The sequence below is a fragment of the Taeniopygia guttata genome, chromosome 10, assembly GCF_048771995.1.
Source record: "Taeniopygia guttata chromosome 10, bTaeGut7.mat, whole genome shotgun sequence".
NCBI lineage: Eukaryota > Metazoa > Chordata > Aves > Passeriformes > Estrildidae > Taeniopygia > Taeniopygia guttata.
Genome location: NC_133035.1, coordinates 6550705 through 6577532, shown reverse-complemented (window position 1 = coordinate 6577532; position 26828 = coordinate 6550705). Strand labels below are relative to the sequence as shown.

The 26828-nt window shown below is 38.4% G+C and overlaps 1 protein-coding gene across 3 annotated transcripts in view; it reads right to left on the bottom strand.

Moving 5' to 3' along the window:
• The window catches only part of THSD4 (thrombospondin type 1 domain containing 4), a 236772-nt gene that overhangs the window by 54798 nt on the left and 155146 nt on the right, over window positions 1-26828 (bottom strand). For all 3 annotated transcript variants that reach the window (XM_030281191.4, XM_072934125.1, XM_030281192.4), the window contains one exon: window positions 2281-2485. In XM_030281191.4, coding sequence (XP_030137051.4) covers window positions 2281-2485 — 205 coding nt within the window. The remainder of the gene's footprint in view (window positions 1-2280; window positions 2486-26828) is intronic.

The following is a 26828-nucleotide window of genomic DNA, read 5'->3' as shown; positions in this document are numbered from 1 at the left end:
AAGCACTGAACTATATCCTTAAAGGAATGGATGCTGGGTTAATTTTCTCGTTGCTCCTGCAGCATAAGAATAATTTTAATTTTTTTATTTTTAAAGTTTGAGACTTCTGCTTATTACCATAAATATAGAGAAAACAGTCCAAGTTTTCAAGTTTCCCAGCTCCACCAGTGTTATGTGCACTATAAAAATGTTTAAATTCTGAATGTTATTTTATCAGTGAGAAATTTGTGACCACCAATATGCCAAGAAACCAACTTCATAATTACCATTTCACTTGTCCAGTAAGTTGTTTGATAAGCCTTTCTCTTATTTTTAGCTTTCTGATCTGCTCGAACATGTTCATTTTTTGTCCTGGTGAAACTCACCTGCTCTAATAACCCAAGTTTATTGTGTAACAATGTAAGCAGAGTGGCTGGAATCCTTCTAGGCTGGAATTACATCCTCAAGAATTCCTAACATGGGAGGGAGCTGGCAAATTTAGCAGACTAAATTCATACCAGCACTTTTAAGTAAAACATATGAAATGGATAAAAACAAAAAAAAGAAAGAAAGAAAAGATGATAGCATAAACCAAGAGCTCAGGGCATAAGAAGTTAAGGAGTAGCATGGGAAAGAAAAACTCTATCACTTTCCCATACATGCCAACAGCCTGGTTATTTTCGAACAAAAATGTTACTCTCTTTCTGTCCTGCCCATTACAAAAATGTTTAAGTGGCTCAGGACATTTTAATATAGTTAAGGGAGTTTTTCTGTCAGCTGTTTTCAGATGCTGGCACATAAATCTGACAGAAAAATTACATTCAACTCCATGATTTTATATATTAGTAATGTGACTACTTTCACTGTACTGCCAAGTCAGCTATGTTCTCACCCATTTTCTACCTAATGTACAAGTATCCATGGAAATTCTTTAGAAAGAATGATTGGTTTAGTTCATCATCAATTAAGTTAGTGTTGATGTTCTCATAAAAAACCAAATGCTGGTGTATACTGGTATATAATGTATCAAAACCTCATTTGGATGAAACCAGGACAAATAAGAACTGAGACCACCCAGAGAATAGGTTCAGAACATTTGGCTTTCTTGGACTGTGGGTAGCTTATACTATTTCTTCAATTTTGAAGTAAATTTTTGATAAAATTATGGAACGCCCTTTCCAGTTCAGACTGTTCCCCATATTAATCTACAGGCAATGTTTCTTTGGAATTCATTTCAGCTTCAGCAGGAATTAAGGGGAAGAAAGTAGAAAAGAGTAAAAGCAATTCCATAATGAGCACCTTCCTTTTTTTGTACCTGAGCAGCAGCTGAGATGCTTTACCCACCAGAGGGGAGATAAAGCGGCTGTACCACAAGAGGACTGGCATTTGGAACTTCTAGTACAGCTAGACAGTTTCTAGCAATAACCACACCAAGCTAACACAAAAGTTCTCAGGTGGCTCCAATTTTATCATCTGCAATGGTGATTTTTAAGTCAGATCTAAGGACGGTGAAGAGAAAACTGAAGGGTAAGGGGTAGATTTTATACATCGTAAGTAACTCTTGTCTCTCCCGTCCACTCATCAGAATTACCTACAAAACATGCACAAATGTAGACAAACAAAGGGCTTTGTAACCTGGGAACATGACAGGTTACAGTGGGGAATGCAACAGTTCATAAATACACACAAGACTGATTTAGATCTGGTATAAATTCCACATAATCTCTAATTTGCAACCCACTATACATATCTAGAAGTATACATTAAAATGTTATGTTACTATAAATATTCCAGGATCCTCCATGGTTTTGAATTAAGGACCTGCTTCTGAATAAACAACTGTACAAAGACCTTGGATTCTCTGAATATCTCCTCAGTATCAAATTATCTCACTTTGAAAGAACTGAAAGTCTTTGGCAATCAGAAGATGCTCTTTTCTACTCAAGCAGCCTTTTATATACACAAGCATCTGCTTGGCTGGATTCTTGACTGATCAGAGAAGGTTAATGATGTGGGAAAGGGAAACAGTTCAGCGGAACGGATTGAAAGGAGAAACTAAAGCCAAGTCAGACAGGCAGGGAAATAGACTGTAACAGGTCTATAATGTTTGTCATGCAAGATCAATGTAGAATTAAAAACAGCCAGTTAGTTCTGATCAAAACACCTGTTTAACGATTTATTTTCTTTCTTCTCTTCTTCTTGACATTGATTTCACACTGCTCAGAGGGCCTTTCCTGGCACAACCTCCACCCCATTGCACTAGCACACAAACCATTCTTCATTCACTGAGATGCAACTTACCCAAATAGTTGTTGCTCTTTGACATTTCAGTAATGTTGATTTTAGTAGCTCCTTCAGGAATTTCCACTATCTTGTGGTAGCCAAGATTTGTTAGCGTGTGTTTGAAAACTCCAGACACAACTTTGCAAGCAGTGTTGTCCCCTCCACATATTCCACACTTGTCAATCACCTTGTCAGAACCCAGATAGTCGTCACAGCCAATGCTCTGCAAAATAAAGTAAGATTTCTTTTTCCAAGATCTTATAACTGCAAACTTTGGACACAACAACCAAGAATATAATGACTTTCAGAGAAGAAACAATTCTGAAATGATTTTGTGAATTAGCATTTCAGCAATGTCTTCTATATGGAAAAAAGCAATAAAACCCAAAGGGTTCTCAGACTTGATGTTTTCAAGGTAGCCAACAGTTTTTACATCCTGCCAGGCAAAATCCAAGAACACACCACAAGCAGTAATGCATTGATCATGCTGACTGCATACTCCTCAGCTGAAAGCAAAGCCAAAAAACATAGTTCCCACAGCTGCTACTCAGGAAAGAGGTGGAGAGCTTTGATTTTGTTATAATTCAAAATAGGCTTTCTACAGAAGCAGGACTACTTTCTCTATAGTCTTGTCTTAATCTCCTCTAAAAGTGAGCACTCAGCCTATTCTCACCAAAAGAGGTATAAAGAGAAATCTTTATACTGCATCTAGACAGTTAGAGAGGAAACCCACCTGTTCATCAAGTAGAAAACCTTCAACCCACTTAGTAACACACACCTGGACAGGAGAGTTTAAAACAAAATAATTTCCTAGAATCACAGAATGTTTTGGGTTGGGAGGGAACCTTGAAGATGATCCAGTTCCAGCCCCTTTGCCATGGGCAGGGACACCTTCCTCTAAACCAGATTGTTCCAATCCCCATCCAACTGATCTTGATTTGTAAAATCCATAAAACAGCTTCCCTAAGATGAGATGCTAAAGGAATCCTGGATGACCAGGGATGTAACTGTGTTTTTGCAAACAACACTAACAGTTTTGTTTTTTCTAACAGTTTAAAAAACAAGTTATCTGAGATAAATCAGCTTCTGTTTTGTGACAACATAGAAAACACTTCAGCAGCAAGCCAAGGAAGAGATTTGATGTCCTGGAATTTTGATATTGGTTATGGCCTAAGTATAGCCTGGAGATAAGTAGGAATCTGTGACTGGCTGACAGCTAAGCAGCATACAGACAAACCACAGGGGATTTACTTCTGGAGTACAGGCTTCAGTTTGACTTGGCTAGCGAGGAAGCTGCAGATCCTTAGAAGACAGCTTTAAGATAAGCAGCAGATATTTAATATATCTTATCACAATACCTTTAAGTTATTAACGAGCAGAAAATCAGCTGCATGGAATTACAAACTCTGTATTCCTCAGAAAAAAAAATTGGTTTTATTTGTGAAAAGGGTAGAAATGCCCAACTCAAGGCTTGCTGTAACAGACATCACTGTACCTATGCTTTGGAGACAAGACATTCCCCAAACCCTTTAAAACATGGCATAGCTTATCTACCCAGGGCCAGGATGTCCAGCAACGAAACCCCTGCAACACACACACCCCCAAAAATCACACAGGCTACTTCCTGACATTGCATGAACCATTTTATCCAGCCACTTTCACACAAGGACCTTGGGAGTCACAACATAAGGAGTTTGTCAGAATACCAGACATCTGGGATTTCACTCCCACGGTATTCCATCAATAGCTTACTCAGGAGAAAGATCTGAGAGTGATCAACAAAGGAATTCCAGCAAGAACTACAAATATCATGAAGTAGTAGGACTCCACAGTGAGACAAGTATTGGCTTTATTTACAGCCATTGAAGTAGTATGTTCTTCCACCTCAGCACATCAACAGCAATATTGGAAAATCAATCAAAATCTCCCGAACCTCAAAGAAAACATAACTAATTTCTGTTAGAGATTACGAAACTAAATTTTATTATTCTGCTTCACTATGGTGTCCTACAATAAGATACAAGAATAATGATGTCCACAAGGTGGCACTTACAATCCTCATGAAATCAAAACGTAGGTCTTTGCAAAACAACAAAAAAATTTAATTTCTTATACCTAAACATAAAGTTTCTTCTTTCTTTGAAAAGCACTTCTTTTCAAATTAGCCTTTACCACATGAGTAACAACTCCTGCTGCTTTCTTACCAGTAATACAGTCTTTTAAATTTTTCAATCAGCCCAGGATTTCTTTTGCTTTGGGATAAAATTAAATATTCTACTAAACTGAAATTGAAAAGAAATCTCAAACTGTTTCTTCTTGTATCATATGTTCTCCTTGTCTGGTGACCAGGTGGACTTCATTTGTCAATAATAAATAAATATTTTAATCTAAATCCTCATATCTTTCCTCCAAAGAAATCCTCACTGACTTCAAAGTTGACATCAACTGGAAATTTGCCAAGTCACAGAAGTCAGCCTCTTTATGGATTTGACAGGGCAGAATTCTATCAATTCCATGGTCTTCACAATGCAAAATTTACTAAAAAATTTAAAAGACTTTTGGATTTAACCGTGTCAAACAGAAGTATGTATATTATTTTTCATTCACATGAATTTTTGTGTAAAATTAAATCACTTCCACTGAGTCTGGGAAAATGAGAAATATCTGGTTAGGAAGCACCTGAGAAAATTTTATGTACACAAATCTTTGGGACCAGATAAGGTCATGGTGATTGGCAGCAATGCCTCAAACGTAACAGCCACATCCATCTTCATTTAGGGCAAGAGGACCTCAGGCTGAGCCAACCCTCATGGAAGCCATTTCCAAATGTAGGAAGGACAAAAAAAAAAAAAAAGCCCAAAGAAAGAAGACTGAGATAAACCATCATGGATGTACCAAGGTCAAGTTGTGTCTGAACTTGTGATTCACTGACAAGTTCAGCACATTAATGGAGAGAAATTAATGTTCTGTGCCTTGACTTTAACAAGGCCTTCAGAGTCTCCATCAGTGTCTAACAGCCACACTGGAGAAATTAAGACTGGGGAAGTTGGCAATAAGGTATTGACAGTAAGGTATCACAGACATACTGCTCATGTAATCCTTTCCCTCCAGGCAGGAGTACAGCAGATTAGGAACAAGGAAGCACATACTGCTTTGGCATCTGAAAGCTCCGGCTCCTCATCTTTCAGAATTACAGTTTGCATTAGTGGACTTAGATTCCTTTCCCAGACAGTCAGTTTCTGATATTTTCACCCCAACTTTTATTTCTTGCCTTTGGTAAGTCTCTCTCCTCTCCATTAGGAAGGACACTACTTTTTCTGAGTTTTTTCCTCTGAAGTCTAAGCAGGTCTGCCTAGAGATTGGCTGGATGGCTCTCCCCTCAATGTGTGAAGAAGCTGAGCGTAACACTACTACTTTTCTTTAGCCACTGTTAAAATCTTTGACCTTCATGTATGACCTTAACTGCTTCAATTAGATAAACATAATTCTTTCCATTTCTGTGTCTGTGAAGGGTATTAAATGAGACACCACTGAAGATGTTATGACTGCTAGAGAGTACTAGCCAGCATGTGCCATTTTAACAGCACAGCAGGGAAATGCCAGCACAGCCCGTGTTTGCAGCATTTTACTGTAGGAGGCACTGCGTGTGTACAGACACCAGTGAAGGTTTGGTGGTGTTTGTTCTTCAGCAGAAACAAACTGAATAGGCTGTTCAGCAGTGAGTAGCCATGGCTATACTTGAGCAGGAGGTAAACCTCATAGTTCAGAAAACCTCCCAAGGCAGAGCACAAGAAAGGCAGCAGAGCCTGCTTGTCTCACTTCAATGTCTCGCATGTCTTCAAGGTCGCAGCCTAACCCTCATTTGCTTTACGAATCAAAGGAGCAATGTTGAGAATTTACATTCAGCCACAGGATAACAAACAACATTCTAATGGCTCTCACTTGATTTGTGGTTAGCTATAACCATAATTTTTACCCAAACATTTGATCCTGCTTTGGCTTTCAAATATTTCCTGCTGTCCACAGACCTAACGCTCACAAATCTTTGATGCTATTTACAGCCCCTCACGATTAGATTGTGGTCACATCCAGATGTGGTCCACTTAATTAATCACAGATTTTCTTACCTGCACAATAGTTGGTTTCATTACCTATCTGTGCTTTAAGCTGAACTTCATTTGGTCAGATAAATTTCAGTAATAAGAAGCAAGCTATTCATTTTTGACAACCTTTAGAATTCAAATTACATTTATAGTATGTGGATATCCACCAGTTTAGCAAAAAAAAAGCTACTCATGTGAAGACATATAAAGACTCTTTCACCAAGATATTCAATAGTTTCTTACTGGCTAGAAAATTACTTGAGAGAAAAAAGGTTTTATTCTTGTTACAATGGAAAAAGTAAAGTCATCCAGAAAAAGTAATCATGTGAAAAGATGGTCTTAGAGATATCAACTAATAATAGCTGATAAAAAAGGATGAAAAAATCTAAAGTATGAATCTCACACTGATACCTCAGACAGGAAAACAACTTCCCTCCTGTTGTTTTGAGGGAAGATGCTCTAAATGGAACTTGTAGCTCTCCCATACACAAACCCAATGTAGGGTCTATGAAATCTGCCTAAACCCCCAAAGTCCTGAAATACAAACAGACAATTGCTGTCTGTCACCCTTTAAAGTCAAGAGAACTATTCAGCTTTGAGACCTCACTCTACAAAGAGCTTATTAAAGGAGTTTACTCAAGTGCTTTGAAGTAGCTGTGTTAGCAGCATTTAAGAGCAAAGAAGATGAAGAATAATCCTAATATGTACACTCCTTTGGCAAACACACCTCTAGAAGGTGAGTGCAGGGCTTGTGGGCGTGTCCCCATTTGGTCCCATACAGTTCCATCAGCAGCTCTCACTTCTGCCTTGGTTAGGAGGAATCTGTTGTACCCACTCCCAGGAGGCTCTGGCACTGAATCCACAGGCACATGGCCCCACACAGAAGGAGAGGAGTTCCACCATGGCTGGACCCTGGGCCAGGCTGCTCCCATACATACCTGCTGCTAGAACACTCACAAGCACATCCAGGGTCCTGGGGCTTCAGTTCTGAGGCTTTGTACTTTCAAACTGATCAGATTGCTCACATTCACTAAGAGTGGAAATACTGTGATAGAAAAAACCACCAGAAATACCTCAAATTGAAAAGCTGCCCTTTTTTTTTTTTTTTTTTTTTGTTATCTGAACGTTAAATTTACAACAAGAAGCTCTGTACCCTAAAAGTTCTAATGCTCAAGAGGTACAATAAGTACAATAGGTCCAAATAATATATATATACCTCTAAAATGCACTAATTGTTTTTTTACTTCAGGAAATTTAAAACCACAAGGACATTAAAGCTGCTGTAGTACAAAAGCAGACTAAAAATAATCTGAAATAAATATTCCTAGATCACATATTAACAAAGCACTCATGTCTGCTTGAATATACTGATCAGCTACAAATATGCCAGATTACTTGATAGCCCAGATTCAGCAAGAATAAGCAAAATATATGCTTCTATTTAAACAACTCAACTGGAAAAGCAGAAAACCATTTCAATATCTAAGGTCAGATAGCAGCTCCACACAATATAGTTCTTTAAGAAGGGTATCTTCTTTCCTAAAATTCGTATACAAAGTGCATATTTATGATGCGGATCATAAGGGTAAATCTTCAAAACTGCAGACAGGGCTTGAATATACAGATGTACTGAATTCAGTAACAGTGCAGTCTGAAAATTCATTAAATGATTCTCCAAATCTAGCCTAAATTGACCTTGTTGGCAACAACAAGAAACAGTTAAACAAAATAATACAATTCACGTAGTTGATGTCAACTCTATGCCTTTATAAAACACCTCTTATCTAAGTGGCTAAAGCTAATGCATGTCAGTGCCACCCAGATCATATCTCATATTATTGTTGGCAAGTAATACTGTGCCATTTCAGGATTCAATGAAAGGTCTCCACAATTCTCTTCAAAAGGGTGGTACTTCAGAGAACAAGTGTAAAACCCCATATAACCTCACCAGAGTTGGAGCTGTTTCCTCAATGCCACACACTGACTCCCTGCCAACTCCAAAATTTTGCCTTTTAATTCTTTCCTGAGCTTTAAAATACCTGCCATTATTATTTTCTGGTTCATGAATGTTATAAGGAGCAGAAACAAACAGTAATAATATTTGAAGCAAACCTGAGGAAGGGAGTGAAGAACACAAATTGTTTCAGTTATGAGTGGTGTTCAGAACAGCCTCCTGAGCCACTTCCAGGCAAACACTCCTCTCTCCCACACAGCAGTGAGTCACTGCTTCTATGGCAACTATTTCATTGTTTCAGAGGAACTTCTTTGGCATGGCAGTCTTTTGATGCTGTTTTTGTCCTGCCCTTTAGGAACAGGAGATGGAAAAGATGCCAGTCCAGTTTGCTATTTGAATGAGGCAAAAATACAATCTGTTTCTTCTGAAAAATCAGAAGTGGCAGAGCACCCACTCCACAGTGCAGGAGACACCTCCATTGGCACAGCCTGGAGTGGAAGCCTCCATTCAACACAGTTCTATTTTCTCATCCTTGGTGCCAAAGAGCTAAGTAGCACCCCAATTAAATCCTTTTAAGCAATATGGGTGATTCACCCAAATAAACACAATTTATGTATTTACACAAATACAGATGCTATCTTCTCACTATAAGCAGCTGTAACTGCATACTTGCAAATACTTGCAAAGGAATCTTTCAAAGGAATCTTACAGATTCAACTTTTCTACTTTTTAATTTTATTCTTGCAAAGCTCTATTTGAACTTGCAGGACTGAAATACTAAAGTTCTGCCTAGCCTATTGAAAATAATAGCTCTTAAAACATCAAGTTGGGGCAGGGGAGGAGTGTTGTGCAAATGCCTTGGAAAACACATGGAATCTCAATGTTCTGGAGTTTATGTACTCCTGTTGACCAGAATTTAGGAAAGGAGGCAGTGCACCCTAGCCCTGTTACATGAGTTAAGTACAAAGTCCATTTAACACTCAGGCATCTGCATTTTTGGCTGTACATCAATGCTGTAGGGGGAGGAAATGTGCAAATGCAAGAGGGAGGAGACCACAAGAGCAGAAGATGTGATGGCACATAAAGCTTCTTCCAAGCGTGTGACCGCATCACAACTGGCAGAAATAGGAACACTCATTTCCTATGAATACAACAAACACCTGTGAACATTTCTTTGTGGAAGACTCCACAGAGCTGCAGATCACTTCTCTTCAGAATCTCACGTGGCCCTGAGCATTTATCAGACCTTTTAGATTTATCTTAAAAAGAGATAATCCTTTGCTCTTCAGCCAGCAAGGAGTGGATTTAACTAGCACCTGCTTCTGAACACAGAGTTGCTGGAAGGTTTGTGCCACAGTCCTATGCTGATTGTTCAGAAACATCCCTTCTATTAAAAGAAAAAAAAAATACATTTACTATCATATGAAACAGTATTTCCAGCAGCTGCTCTGGTACCTGTTCAAGCTCTTCCTTGATAATCCTGCAACCAAGGTGTGCAGTAGATTCCCTTGGCTCACATTCTCCACCCTGGTTTACTGCTCCTGGGTTTAAAGGAGTTTTGCCCAAACAAATCCTTGTCTATACAACACACTAAAACACTGTTCTAAATACTTCTGGTTTGTACTGCAGCAGGAGGTTTTCCTACTATGTGATCTTCACCTGCTTGTGAGAAATTATTTGCAGAGATGAGTTTTCTTTTTACAATGGGAGTTTGTGGTAACAGACTTGGAATGAGAGAACACCAGCGCCTCATCCCTACTTGTAGAGCTTGTGTAAAGAGGGGCAGAATAAAGTTCTGGAAAAACAATTCATTAAAATCATGCCTCTTTCTATAACAATGAGCATGATTCATATAAAGATAATAGTTACATAGAACAGTGTATTTTTAGACAAAAACAAACCCTCCTTTATGTGTTTTAATAGACTTCTTACATGGGACAAACCAGTTTACATCCTTTGTCATGCTCAAACATTATCAAATAATGGAATTAATGTTTTGAGTGACATTTTTGCACCAGAAACCAGGGAATTTGATTCTTTATAATTTGCCTATTCTCCTCCTTGATCAAGTCCAATTCTTAGGATGCAGATTTTCCTGTAACTCAGAATTGTAGACCAAAATACCTTTTCTAGGCTTCTAAACCTATTTAGACAACAGTGAAGCAGTTTCTCACAGAAAACCAAAACTTAAGAATGATCTTTCTCTAGATAATGCCACTGAATCTACCAAGTTCCTTCCTCAGTTTCCTGTGTATAGGACTTCATGGGACTTGCATAGGGGTTAGATTTAGTAGCTTGTATTACAAAAGAGGTATTCCTGAAACTGAAGAGTGTTTTAAAGCTGCTATTAAACTAAGCTGTTTTAAACAACTTAAAGTAGACATGAAAAGGCAATACTAGAATTCACAGTGATTTGACCTGTCTATTACTCAAGATCTAAAATAAATTCCCTTTGTAAAAATTCAACATTTTTCTGTATTTTAGCAGCTTCATGGTACTTACCAGATCAAGACATATGGTCAGGTATAAGCAATACTCTGTATTCAGTATTTTGACACATTCCAGTGCTGCAGCTCTTTAAATATTTTTATTTTTATTAATCAGAGAGAAGATGTGCAAACCATCAGTGATGAGGTCCCTGAGTAATAGAAAACTGTATGCATTTCTCTATTTTGATTGGCTTACAAATAAGGAAAAAAATGGGCCCTAATGCCCTCCTCAGAAAAGCATGTTTGACTTCACCATTGTGTCAATAATGACTTCATCCTTAATTTGCACTAGAAATTCCTGGCTCTTAGTATTTTCTAGCTAATGTGAAGATATTCAGGTTAGCAAAAAAAAAAAAAAAAAACAAAAAAAACCAAACAAAAACAACCAAGTATGAGGAGCTTCAGAAGAATCTCAAGGCCCTTTGAATGATTAGACTCAATCACCAAAACTCTCCTATCACATCACAAGAACACAGAAACATGAAGTCCTTGCAAGTGACATCAAAAGGTCCATTATCCAAAGGCACCAATAATGGGTCCATAAGAGTGATCCTAAAGCTAGGAAAAACGTATGCTATTTTGTCAGAATATGTTCCCAGGCTACATTTTTACTTTGAGGCACAAAGACTTCCTCAGTCAAACATAATGTCTTTCTATCATTTAGTAGTCCTTTATTGAATATGCTTTGCTTCCTTCCTGAAATTGAGGGTGCCTAATTCCTGTGTCAGTCAGTTCCACTACATGCCACATCATCTTTGTTTGAGAATAGCACTGGGTACTTTCTGCCAGTGACTCAGAGATCTTGTACTGAGACAGACAATGACAATCATTTCCTCTTCACATTCTCCATGAACTCTCAGGTTTTATGGACTTCACTCAGTCATTCTCACCCAACTTATTGTTTTTCCAGACTGAAATATTCAGCTTATGGAATCCTGCTCATGTTATTCCATTCTCTTGTCATCTTCATTGGCATAAGTGCACCTCTTGTGCTTCTGAAGAGTTCCACCTGAGCTGGCGAGGCCATGCATTTAAGATGCCACACGTATATTCATCCATCTATACACACTCCTACGCAGAAATACACACAGAGCAACCTGCTCTGGTTTGCTTTCTTCATTCCTAACTTCTTTTTTTCTTTTTTTTTTTTTTTTTTTGAGGCATTATGTTCATTTCAACACTCATAGTCTTCCTTTCCTAATCTCATTCTCTGAATATTACTTTAGTGCCTATGCAGGAGACTGTTACATCTAATAGTTTTAATAAAGCTAACTGGTTTTAAGATGTTCTTTAGGAATGCACATTTTTCAAAAGTTCAGTCCTGGTTTAAATATCATTACAGGCTCTGTGCAGAGCCACAACCACATTCACAGTGTTTTCTCAGGATGGAACTCATTAAAGGTTTGGTTAATTTTGGCAGGCTAAGCAAAAATCTGATATGCTTGCAAACAAATGCAATTGCACCACTTTCACAACTGACCCAATCATTTCTGAGTTCAGCCTACTGCTATCCCTCATATTCTTACTATATTGTTTGCTCTAAAATGTTTAGAGACAGCAATTCCTTCTTCTACTACCTTTCTTCAAATCACTTAAGAGCTCTTATTCTCAAACACTGTTTCTCTATCTCACTGGAACTACTTCTCAACATTTTTTTTTTTTTTTTTTGACATCTTGCCAGGTCAAAATAGATATGAAAACTGCAAGCAGTTTTACAAGGTGAAATTTTTCTCCAGAGCATCATCCATTTTGGAACGCCCTGTAAAAGTCACAGCCACAACACTTGGGTTCTTTTCTGGGTTTTGAAATAGCCCATCTAACTTTTCCCAGAGCACCGAAGTTCAAAGAGCTACAATTAGATTCCGCAAGTTCTTCAAACAGTTTTTGTGCTATAGCAAGGACAATCACAAATGCAACCTCAAATCTGATTTCCTTTGGATTTCCTTTGGTTATCAGTGAATGGGGGAGAATCAAGCTAGATAAATCAAGGGCACCTGAGAATTACTGAGTCTCCTTACTGTAGACTCAACAGCTGTTCAAATACACAGATCTGAGTTTAAATTTTGTTGTGTCAAACATCATCTGAATTTCAAACACAAAGATGCCCCTTGTAAAGCAGGAAAACAGCTAAAAGGAATGCAGTACAGTGCTTCCTAATGATTAGATGGATATATATGCAACAAAGATCAGATTTCAGGGGTTTTACTTTTCTCTGTGTTGCCCAAAGTTAGCACATAGTCACCATGTATTTGCTATGCCCTTTGTATCCTCATTACTACTTGAAAAAAAATCCTGCCACTAGGATTTAAGCAAGTTTAATTTGACGATGGTTCCTGCAAACACTTTACATCCCAGGGCTTGCACTATGAGTACCTACAACAGCACCACGGCCACTGCCTGCTCCCGGAGCTGCATCCAGCCTGCACAAGGCATTCACACAAGGAACTCATCCATTTCTTTGGCCACTGCAGTGTCTGCACATGTTTGTACCAGAGAATACATAAGAAAGAAGCATCCACATTTGAGGCAGGTTATCTTCCCAGAGAGGGACATATGTTACACAATAGGAGATACAGAGGACTGGCTGTGTTCATAATGTGATGAGATATCCTCTGAGTCACATCTGTCATCTGCCAGCTTTCAGCCCTTACATTCCCCAGCTCCAAAGGTGAGAGTTCATGGTTCTCTGTCTTTTATGCATTTCTACTTCCTGGATTGATACACTGGAGAGGGAAAAGGAACAATTTTTGAGTAGTTGTCTAAACATGGATCAGGTATTCAGATTTTTTCAGCAATGATGAATAAGAGGAAAGAAAAAAATATATATATAAAATGTTCTTTCTCTTAATACTTGGAAAATAATTTTGACAACAGCATTTTCTTACTTTTCAAACATAAAAGTATAAAAATAGAGATAGTACAGTTGTCATTCCGTGTCTCACTGATTACATAAGATGGGACTGTGCAGCAAGTTTGATGACTAATGGGGTGAATGAGAAAAGTTAATGGAAATACAGGAGTTAATTCTGTCTACTTGAATCTTGGGGTTTTATTTCCAAGTGCTTTTTCTCATGATAGCAAAAAGAGTAGAGGGTTTTGTATTGTGTAGCTACTCCCCAAACTTAGAAACCAAGAGGTCTCCGTGAAGAATCATTTTATATAAATGAGGACAAAGGAAACTGGAAATTATGTCTGAACTGGTTTCAGACATTAGCTTTACAACTCTTGTGACCTGGTCTACCATACAGAAAATCCAACTCTTAGAAGCAATTTTGTAGGAAAAACAAATGTGTGCCAACTTCTGCAGAATCCAATTCATAGTTAAGTACTAATACAGCCCAACCTGCTCCCCAGAATACATAAACCTTTCTAAGCCACATAGAATTCTCAGCTTTGTTCTGTAACAAGTTTTACCTGCTTGCTATGTGTAAATAAATGTCCCTATGGGTACACCATAGTTAACAAGTACTTGCATCTGTCTCAATTTCAAAGTTAAAACAAAGAAATATTTCATTTTTTCTGAAAAATAAGGGACAATATATAAAAATATCCAAGTGTAATTCTCCTGTAAACTCTGTTCCATGCTGCTTAGTATTACAGAAGTCAAGAATAGAGACTATGTGAGGGACCCTTGAGAGGGGAGAAGCTAGATTCACTGTCTTTCTAATAATTCCCTATGTGAAAAGAACTTTAGCCCTTGCCAAGAGACTAGTCCCAACTGGCTTTATGCTAGGGTTGTGTTTATTCAAGTGTTCTCCTTTATGAAGGAAAAACTTGGCTTCATTTCAAGGTAAAGAAAAAAACCTTCAAGCAGCAAAATATTTTAAGGACAGATGTCTGATCTTGAAACAGCAGCTAACATAGCCAGAATATATATGTGCAATAAATACTTACTCATTAGCTCTCTCTTTCAACTGCATGTATTTCTTTTTATCCATTATGTTGCTCACAAAAAAGGTAGCACAGAATACAGTGTTCTCTATTATCTCCTGGGACAACTTTAATTAATTTCTTTAATTCTAATAAATCTGAAATTCAATAACAAGTTTTTGGGTTTGGTTTTTTTTCCCCTCCAGGGGTTTAATTATGGCTCTTACACTTGGAACTGTGCTACCAAGAGCTGTGAGATGCATGACCCCAACAGCAGCAGCACCCAGGAACTCGATACCTTGAGAATCTCCTCTGAACCCAAGGACCACCGTGACCTGTGCTTCATCCGGCACTGCACACTGACACTTGGCTCATGTCCTTTCTCTCCATCTTGGTGTACCCACCTTTGAGACTACTTGACCTGATACAATTTCATGCCCAAGAAAGAAACATAAGCAGAGCTGGTAACTACAGCAATGGCTAATATTTTCAAATGCTTTCCAATAGTATCCCTGTTGCTTTTAGATTGTTATAGCTCTGCCAAAAACTTAACAACCCACACTGAAAATTTCCTTGCCAGGGACTTGAAACAAGCTGAACATTTATTTTCAAAGAAAATAAACAGCAAAAATAATTTTGGTTGCGCTATTTTCCCCAAAACCTAGGATTAAATAAAATTGTGTGTTTTGCAAATATTTTTAAAAGAACTTATGACTGGTTTACTCAGAAATGCTTGTTCTTTTCTTTTTAAGATTAGGGGCTCAAAATTGGCAAGGAGACTGAGATGGTATGAAGGATGTGATCCTTTCTCTCCTTAGGAAAAGATGCCTGTGTCTAGTCAAGATTTAAAGCTCTGACCATCACCATGGCATATGGTCAATACAACACACAAGTTAGGGACTGGGCAGTACAGCACTGAAAACACTGTGCATGCTCCAGACTTCCAGGTAAGTTCCAGCCTCGGCCTCCAAACTGGTGGTGTCATGCCAGAAGTGCAGGGAAACAGTCTCTGAAGCAGCTCAGAAGTTGTGTGTTCTGCTGTACATGACTGAGGAACACACAGTCAGTGCGTGATGAGGACAGAGACACACTGGAGCACAGCAACAGACGATATGTTTTCCCAGCACAGAAGAGGACAGAAGAGGAGAGGATGAGTCATTTACAGCCAGAACCTGCAGAAACTGTACCAAAGTACTGTATAAAGTACTGTACTGAGTCTTAACACTTCAGCTGTTCAGCAAACAGCTGATATCCAGTGGCTTTTTATCTAATGACTGTTGGCCTTCATGAGAGTCAAGACGATTTCCTGATGAAACCTCTTGGAGGAGCAGGAGTTCGCAGCTTTCCTTCTTTAAAAACAAAGAAAGTTTTTATGACTGTTCCAAATACCCAAAATTACAATATTCATGTATATCTCTCAGTAAGCTCTCAAACTCTTTATCCGAACTCCATATGAATTTCCAAGGTCAGCTAGAGGTGTACCCCAACACTGCACCCATAGTAAGGAGGTGGGATGGTACCACCAGGAGGTAAGAAACATCCTTTCTTTGTAAGAAAATGCTACATATCTTATTGAAAGATCTGGCTTGCCAGTTACTTGGTTAGGCATTCCATAAATGCTCTTTTAGCCCAAGGCATGGTGAAGGGGAATAGGGAGAAAGAGTCCAGGCTTCAGAATCTGAGTTCCAAACAGGGCAGAGTGCAAGCAAGTATGCTCTCGTTCTTGAGTGCTCAAGCTCATTTTTACAAGTTCTCATGGTCATCCCTGGACTGCTCCTGAGGCTGCACAGCCTCGCTCGTGTTCCACAACAGCATCAGGCCAAGGCCTGACAGAGGAGGTTTACAGACACCTACTGTGGCCTGACCTCAGTCCTCCCCTGAAGAAACATTCCAGCTCTTTAAATACCAGAAAGTCATAAACAGCCCATGGGAGGAAGTGGGATCACCACAATTTCACCTTCAGGCTGCCTATGTATATACAACATCTCTGTCCTCTCTGTGGTTTAATTAAGTCATAACGTGCAAAGTCATCCTAATACTCTGGAGCAAGGGACTCCAATCCAATATTCTCCCTACCCTGAGCTGAAAATGACACCCCCCAAACAAGGTAAAGTAAAAATTAACAGGTTTGGCCTTGGGCAAAAAGAACATTTATGGAATGCCTAACCAAGTAACCCCTATCTCCTTTGATGGAGGAATTATCAAGCACTGACATCTTGCAGCAACAAGAACTGAGCTGTTCTTTCAAGAAACTCGTATCAACAATGGGACGTAATTTCCTAGCTTGACTTCTACACTAAAAACTGGAAGCTATTGTGTTTATCATGCTAACAGCAAAGCACATGCATCTTTCTCCTAGGACTTCTGTTCTTAGAATGTATAATCCATCTATTAGTAAATTAGCTCGGCCTCAGGGATTAAATAATATTCTCACTCACTCACCGTATGGCACCAATTACATACGATTTCAGTTTTGGTCGTACTTTAGACATTTTAAAATCTCTCACTCCAAAGTATCAGCAAACTCACTGATGTAATTTAATTATTACACATTATTTGTGCCAAGACATGACAGTTTGGATTAATCATTCTGCCCATCCTTGATCCCTAGAAAAATCACAAAAGCAACTCTTCTAGGGCTCTTACTCTTTAGGGTTATTCTTTCTACTCCAAGTCCCTGATAGAGTGCATTATAGGAAGCCAAAGTAACTCAGCATTTTTATTCAAGCCACATTTAGGCTCTTGCTGAAAATAAATACAAATTTTCCTCTGGCTGTAAACTGAGGATTTTCTTCCATTTAATTCTGCCTTTTAAAAATTTATTACTCTGCCAGTGAGTGCTTTTCAAATAGAAAACTGTTCATTTCTTTCACTTAGTTCTATTGTACCTGCTGTGGCTTGCAGGCAAAAACATTACTTTGCGAGCTGCTGTGAAGAATTTGAGTCCCATTCCTTTTTCAATCCCGCATGCTTTTCTCTCTAGTTTATCACTCAAGTGTCTGTTTTTTCATAGCAGGGGGTAGGGAAAGAGACATGATAAATAGTGTTTTGCTTAGCCTCCTGAATGCTTTATTTGGGCACTGTATTCAACAGCAATTCTGCTACTTCATTTCTTGGAAAAAACTCACATATTTTTCAATCAGGCAAACTCTATGGAAAAAATGTAGCACTTTTCCAGAATATAATTCAGCAACAGCTAATGAGATGTGTGTCCCACCTACCTCCATTTCCCAGTGCCTCTGGAGTGGGATTTACTGAACTGGTCCTACACAACCAGCAGGCACCGTGACTAATATTTGCTGTGGTATAGCTATTTCAACTGTCCAATGCAAACACAAGTGCCCATCACAGTATGAACAGTGCAAATTCTTTGACAACCAGCCAGACACCCCTGACAACTGTCCTCCTGCCCAAGACTGTTTTGGTTGCTCTGTCTTCTAGAAGCTGACAGACTGCTATTCAACAAAATAGAATTAAAAATCTATTTTGAGCACATTTACACATCTAAACTTTTATGGTACATACAGTTGCTAGGGTTTCTGTATCCTTATCAGATTCTAACTTGCATACAACTTCTCTCTGAATTTGAAATGCTGTTTAATTGTCATTCTCCTAAAAATCTACTCGAGTGTGCATCACCAAACAATCAGTGGCCAACTAAAGGGACACAATACTACCAGGTATGAAGACCTGCAAGTTATGACTACAGTGGAGACCTTACTCTGAATAAGAACCTGAATGAGGTCTTCAGGACTGAGCCCTAACTCAAGAGTGTGTCACAAATAAGCAGCAGTTAAAACAGAAATGTCATAGAAGTGTGTACAGTAGCAACAAAAACTATACAACATCCAGAAAAATAAGCTGATATACACATTTAACTTACAAATGCAATTAGGTTGCCCAAATGGATGTCATAAGATATCTAATTCTGGTATTTCATAAATATCTTAAATAATTAGTTGTTGTAAAAATGAAACTAACTATCGCATGAATTTATACAACTGATAAAAAACCCACATCTGAATGATTTCCTTATTCCAATCCTGCAGTATGTCCAGATTCATTTAACACACACACACAGACTCACAAACACAAAAACGCAAAATAAACTCTCTCTTTTCCCTAGCACAAAGTAGTACAAAACAAATAACTGCAAAGGCAGGGAAGTACAGTGTCAATAGTACTTCTGGCAAACTTAGATTGTTCCAATTAGAGACACCGCCAAAAGCTATATGGAAAGAGCCAACAAAATACCAATGGCAAGCAAGGAAAGAGTCAGCCAAGCCAACACACAGTTTGGTTTCCCATAGAGGAAGGAGAGAAGGAAGAGAGGTGAATTTCCACCTGGAACAAATTCATAAAATAGTCCAGAGCACAGAATTCTGGCAGCTGTATTTGCTGTTATACTGAATCAATATCCTGATCAAATTTGGCAACACTCAGGCAAGCATCTGTTTTCTGCATTCACCCCTATGTAAATATCCAAGAAGCACAGCTCCATCTGAGGCAATGGAGGAACTTGTATGCACTGAGGAGGACAATTCTTCAGCCTCAGGGGAACCATAATAATGAGGGATTCCCAGCAGCTCTCTGCAAGAGGAAGTGGAGGGAACCAAACTTTCTCTCAGCATGTGAGCATCATGCAAAGTGTGCATGCAGAACCACACACAACCAACCATGAGCAATTTCAGCAATTCCATTACACAGCAAACTGTTCACAGTGCACAAAACAGCTGTGACTGAAAAAGGCAATGATATATGAAGCACATAATTTAAAAATGCGTGCAATAATACAACAAAGTATTAAGAAACCCACAACAAACTTGAGATTAAATACAATACAAGCACAAAGGAATAAAAAAGGGGGAAAATTAATTAATCAAACCATACCATTACACAAAGAAAGTAAAGAGATGTCCTTGAAATCAACTGAAAGTCAATCCGAAAATTCCAACTTTTTCATGAGTCCTAAAGATTGCCTTAAGTCAGCTAGATGGTTATAAGGAGAAGGACTAAAATGCAAGTAATGTTTTCAAAAACATTACAGAGTACAATTCCACACAACCTGGATCTTTACTTCTCCAAGATTCACCTGAACAAAATAGTCCACCAGAACAATTTCTAAGCAGTTTTATTTTACATAACGTTGGAACTGGAGAGTCACAGGATAATGCCCTCCCTAGTCATTAAAATAATAAGGGACCACTATCAAAATGTGCAATATCCCCGTGTGCCAAAATCCCTGAAGGGCTACATAAATTGCTGTCAACAAGGTGTTGTCAATTTGCTGAAAACCAATGCTCTAATCAGCTATTTTATTATCCAACATGTGTCTGCAGCCATGTTATACAGGCAACTTATCGCATAAGAATAAATATATTTCCATATGAACATTCCAGATTGCATTTATATTACTTACATCTACATTTAACATCTATCTCATTAGCAAATTAAATAAAAAACTTGGAAAAATTGCCTGACAGTTCAGTACAAATGAAACTCCAGAGCTGAAACAAAAGACTGATAGTACAATGTTGTTTTAATAAAATTTACTGTAAGTGGAAACTATTTGAAGTGCATAAAGGAAGGAAAATTATATTACATAACACTACCAAACTGTATTTTTAGTGACGACAGACTGGCTGTGAAATTACAGCAGATTGCAAAGACATCAGTGCTGGCTGAGGAAAAACAGTTTGAAAGTAAAGCAGTCAATTGAAGCTTAGTAATCAGATCAACAGAGGATACAATGAGAGAATTTAACAAGAAAGCAGATTGCACAGACTAGTCTCCATTCTGATGCCAGTTGATGTTTGATGAGTCATTCTAGTCCTATAAGGAATTCTGAACCATTTTTCATTAGTTAGATTACAGTTATGTCTAGAGAATACACTAGCAGTTACAAAAGCAGTTTATTGAAATATTCCAAAAGACAGTGAGACACGGAGCGTCATCAAAATATGTGCATATGTAAAGCCATAACACTGACTGACATCTTCAAAATACACAGAAGTTTAGGTACAGAATTGTACCAAAAATATTCAGATTGTTACAGATGAAAATATGTATGAGCTCCAGAACAGCCAAGCAACAGTTTAAAAGAAAAGGCTTGTGCTGCTAACAAAGGACACTGTTCATTGCAATTCAATTGAGAAACAATGATGTTCATGTCCAGATCAGATAGCCAGTGCATCACACTCTGCACTCTGGCAGGAGCAGGAGGGCTGGGTGCTACAGCAGCTCACATTCACCCTTCCTGCTCCTGTTGCTGCAACAGGCGCAACCACCATTACCATGAAGTTACCATGAGCAAGAAAAGGGGACAATGCCCTGCAGCTCTTCTTTGGATTTATGGAGCGAGTTCATGAGTCGAAAAGTCACTCCTAACAATAAGGTTAGACAAGATCTGCCAAAATCCACCAAGTCCTCCTCACAAGCAAGAGCCAACCTAGGAGACAGCGAGGACTGGAGAGGGCACTCCTTGCCCTCCACCTTGCACAGAAGTGATCCCAGCCAAAGTCCTTGGATAGATACGTCTTGGTGTTTCAGAGTGATGTGGGGATGTCTGTGCCAGTGGTAAAATCAATGTGACTTGCAATTTAAACACAAAAACCACTGACAAAAGCCACTGTACAGTTTTATTACCTTAATTTCCAGGGAGAAGTAGGCAAAGGTCCATAGTAAGCCATATTTTCTTGCTACTTTTACAAAACCTCTGATTTGCTGGATAAATTTGGAAAGCTTCTTTCTAGAATTCTAAAACTTTTCTTTATCTTTAATGAAGCTGAAAATCCATTATTACTCACAAGTTAGCCATCAGTTCTAAACCAAATCATCAACTGAAAACAGTTTTCCTGGCTCTGTTAAAAGCCAGTAAAGGCTTAAAACTGTTAATTGGAAAGAGACCATATAATTATAACACCAACTATAATCATAATTCATGAGTTTTAGAAAAAAATCACTAAATATATGGAAGACACATGGCAACTTGAAGTACAGACTATTTCTTAATGCTAGATTGAGAAAAGGGTTTGTGTGTAAGAACAACCTGTGCTAAGCAAATGCAAATAATTGAACCCTTTACATCAGGAATTAAACTAATTGCAATTGAAAATAATTAAAGTAAGAATTATAATACATTTAGATCCTTAAGTATATTATTCTGACATTAAATCAATCACTACTTCAGTCTTGCTGAAGTAGGACAACACAAAGCGTCTCACCTACCCTCATTCTACTTGCTGCTCGTTTTAAAATGTGTTATCTCACATTTCTGAGTTTTGTCAGGACTGTGGAAGAGTCCTGATTTTAAGGCTGTGGATTAACAGATAATTTTTCAAGACATGTCCTCTCAATTTGCAGAATTGACTGCACATCCTATTTGTTTTGCCCGGCAAGCACTGCTGAGTATTAATCTTTGGTTCCTGAACAGTAAGGCCCATTGACTGAGAGATGTGGTTGCCTGATATCCTCATTCTTTATGGAAATCTAATTTAGCTTTTAACACAGATTTCACTTTTTTGCTTCTCTTTATAACAGTTTAAAAACAATGGGTGTGTTATATAAAAATGACAACTCAAAGACAACACAATCGCTACTAGTGGAGGTAATTACAAGAAACTTTCAGTTAAAATGTCTTTACATTGTTTTGTCATTTCACACTGATAAAGCACAGCAGTGCTTCTAGTAATGACAGTTACAATATGAGGTACTTCTTCATTGGAAAGCTCTGCCTGACAGCTTTAAAATTCACCAGACCTCTGCAGGCCTGGATCAGATGAGTTTCTGCCAGTGTCTCTCCTGCTCAAGTGAAGGTCAGTGAGCTGTGTGGTAGTGGGGACCACTGTACCTGTCAGACTACCAAGATGGCATGCTAGCAACAAAGATTCTGTGATCCAACAGTGGTGCTGAATAAATTGTCTGAAGTGCAAACGAACATGAAGCAGAGCCAGAAGTTTCCACTCCTCCGTGCTCTGTACATGAAGCAGAGCCAAGAGTTTCCACCACTGTGTGCTCTGCAGCATAAGACCAAATAGATATTCAAGCCCACAGCTAACAGGACAGGAGGAAAAGTAATTCTCTGGTCCTTCACTACACTGTGCAGGATCAATGACCAGGAAATTCAAATAGCTTATGCAAGGAGCACAGATTTGCAAAATATAGGCAAAGGAAACTTTATAAAGACCACAGAATGAAGCCTATTATGTACTCATCATATTACATTTAAAATACTTTCTTTCTGAAGAATTTAGCTCAGATTGCAACTGCCATTTCAAATGAAGCTGAAAAAAAGTCACTACACAATGTTTCTTACTATATATTTGTTAAAATTTTCTAAGTGTAGATTAGAATTCAAAAAAATCATTATTTAAGTCAGTTGGTGCCTTTGTGATGATTAGCTTCCAAAAAGTTATTTCTATTATTCTGGATGCAATGCATAGTATCTCAGTATAAATGAAAGTTGTGTTATAGAGAGCTTTAGAAACCTGATGCTAGAATTAAAAAAGAGTCTGAATATTCTACTTTATACCCTAGAGCAAAATTTGCAGCACTTTGAAGTTCTAACACAAAATTTTCAAAGCCTGCCTAACCTTAACAAGGAGTCCGGGTAATGTTCACTGTATAAAAGGAACAATGACATTTGTAGTGCTGAAGAAACTATCTGTGGTTTAGGATCCAGCCCTTCCATCCCCTCTCTACAGTCCTGTATGGCTCCAGACCTCCCTGGCAGGCTTCCCTTCCTCCCAGCCTGGGCCACAGATCCACCACAGGATTTATATCCAGAGGCAGGGTTTCAGGATGCCAGGGTTCACAACATGAGGTTTCGTCAAGGTTTCCCTGTTCCATTTCCACATTCCTTTACTTTCTCCAGTGCTATGCAGAACACCATAGATTAGAGCTACTGTGGTACCTAATCTAACCACCAAGGGAGCAGATCAAGTGATCCTAGAAAAGCAAACATGCCTGTACAATTCCCATCAACCACCACCTTGGCCCACAGAAACATTTCAACAGGCCACGTTTATGATATGCTCAGCCTCTCTGAGCAGGAAAGCATAAAACCTAGATCCACAGGAAAAATTCCTCACATCCTGTTCAGTGTGGAATTCCTCAATTCCATTATAGAGTAACTAGGGAGCTGCTACTGCTACATTTTTGCTATGTAAGTATTCCAGGCTTGCTTCTGCAGTGTCTTTCATTTTGATTGGACACAAACACAAGAGAAAACTGGGTGAAACACACTAATATTCTTATTTATCCATATGTAGTACTTATTCTGCACTGTTGTGTGCAAACTAGACACTCATCTGGGCATATGCTACCTGGGCAGCAAACACTGTGATGAAGAAAACTGTTCTAATTGCATTTTACTGGAGATTTTAAAACACGTTGTAAGCAGTTAATAATTTTAAGATGGACTTTTTGTATATTTATTGTATTGTATAAATAAACAGAATTTTCCTGGACTTGGTTCAAGGTTTTTGTATTTGTGATATTTGTTTTAAATTTAAAGCAAGAAAAGGCAAGTACACTGCTATATTTCACAGAACATCTATTCTGTTACCACATGACAAAACCACCAACCATACTAATAATTACTCTAATTCATTGAAGAGTATCTCTTTAAACTTGGCAGTGCAGTACAAAGAATTCCAAATGTAATTCTTAACATCCCCAGTCCAAAATACTGGCAGAGTTTAGAAGTTAGGCTTTCTCAAAACGAATGTTTTTAACTTCAGCATGAACAGGGCTAAAATTATTATAGAAAAAAAGTGTATTTCCGTTTTCCTTCAAACACCCACTGCCTTCTGCGGAATTCAGCCCAGGGTTATAGAAAACTTTATGTTCTAAGTTTGGTGAACCAAATCCTTCAGTCTTTACTTGGGCAAAACTCCCACTGAAGTCACTGAAGTCAGTGGGAGTTTTGCCTGGGTAAGAACCGCTGGGTTTGGTTTAGAACATCCATGGCTCTGGAAGCTGAGGAGAATGTGAGTGAAAGTCATGGCTGCATGTAAGTAGCTCATGTTTCCAGACAAGAAGATCATAAATTACTTTAAAACACAAAAACATAGAATGGTTTGAGTTGGAAGGGACCTTGAAGATGATCCAGTTCCAGCCCCCCTGCCATAAGCAGGGACACCTTCCACTGTCCCAAGCCCCATTCAACCTGGCCTTAAACACTTGCAGGAAAAGGGCATCCACAGCTTCTCCAGGCAACCTGGGAGAGTGTTCAACCACCCTCACTGGGAAGAACTTCTCTCTTCTATCTAATCTAAACTTACCTTGATATACCAGTGAGCATCCTAATAATTTCATATTACTTACATTAGGTTGTAGAACACATGTAACAAAAGGAAGAGAGAAAGGCTTGTATGACAATTTGATAGAGTTAAGTGACCAGGATGACACTAACTGTGTGTGTAGTTAAAGCTTTTCAGTACAACTTCTAACACAGCAATCATGAGAAAAAAAAAAAAAAATCTAGGACCTAGAATAAAAGCTTCTCTACAAAAGAAGGCAGGCAATGATTTCTTGAACATGCATCCCTGCTTAGAGCTGTGTATCTTTTGAGTGGGAAGCTCTGCTTAAAACCTCATCAATAGGTGTCCTATTGACAACTCATGAGAATCTATGACAACTAATGAAAACCTATTCTTCAGCATGTCCCATAGCCCCTCTAGAAAATTTAGGTCAAGACATGCTTTGTAGAAAATACAACACTTTGCTATTTTATAGACATAGTATCACTGCTGTGACACGCCCATTCTGGGTCTTCAAGGCATCCCAGCATGCTTGCACTTGCCTGCATAAGTATATTTTCTGTGACACATAGGTACATGCACTCTGTGAATTTGGTCTGTGTTCTCAGATTTGGACAGCCCTAAACACAATCAGTGTTGTGAGAAAACAGATGTGGGGTAAAGAGTGAAAACTAGCCCATACAGAAGGGAAACAATTAAAAGCTTTACAATGAAGCATTATTTGATTAAACCCATGTAAGCCACTCTTTGACATTACACAGAACTGCATTTTTAATATCGTGCTTAATTTTTAATTTTTCTGAATGTTTTCCTTCCCCCTCCTTTTTAGCTTCTAAGTTTAGATTCAAATTTATAAGTAGGTTTCCAACCTATATAAACTCAACTTTTGATATATTAACTGAATACTTCTATTCAACTTGAGCTTAAGACCTTGATAAGACTGAATGACATACCACTAACAAAACAATCTAACACCTTAAGTTCTTTCATCAGTTTTCTCTGTTCTGCACCTGTAAAAAACCAAGAAAACCCATTCTCAACAGTATATCAACAACACACTTTATTTTCCAAAAGATTTACGTCAGGTTTATCTGAAAGCCAACAAACACATCTGAGACAGAAGCCATGTGTGATAATTTGTTATGCCACTCTTTACTTAACTAAAAATGTGGGCAAAGGCAAGCAAAAATGGAATTTGTAAAGTCAGTGGTCCTGCAAATGGATTTGCAGGAAGAGTTAGTATACACAAAAGCAGTGGGGATGGAATTTATCTTGGAAATTAACACTGAGGTATCACCTTGTGCCACTTCACACAGTGTTGGTTTAAACCTCTGTGGCACTTTCCTCCTTTTCTTTTTGGCAAGTGCTGAACTATTCTGCAGCAGATATTCCCATCAATTGCATCTCCTGCTGTTTTAAAACCAGTAGAGGAATTAAACTCTCCCTGTTGTCAATGCAGATCAGTGCATTTCAGAAGGGACAGGGGATAACAACAGGAAACAAGTCAAAGGACAAATAAATATTGCTACTTAAGCTTTCTACATAACTAGAAAACACTAACTCTTCAAATAAAAAATACATGCTGTTCTACCAGGCTGCCATGATAGATCTTAGAAAGACACAGACAGTTTTATGGTCTTATAAGTGTTCTTTGCTGAAAGGGAAACTTGGAAGCAATAAAGCATTTTCTTACAACTGAAGCCTGACCACAACTGCTGCCAATTCAACAGTAAACTGACTTCAGCTATGTGTAGTCAGATGGTTTCAGCTTCACCACTACAGGGAAACCAACTCTTGTAGCCTGGCACAACCACTATCTGGAAATGTGCCATGATTGTGTATTGAGTTTAGCTCCAGACAGACTGCAAGGTATGAACTTTAAACCATT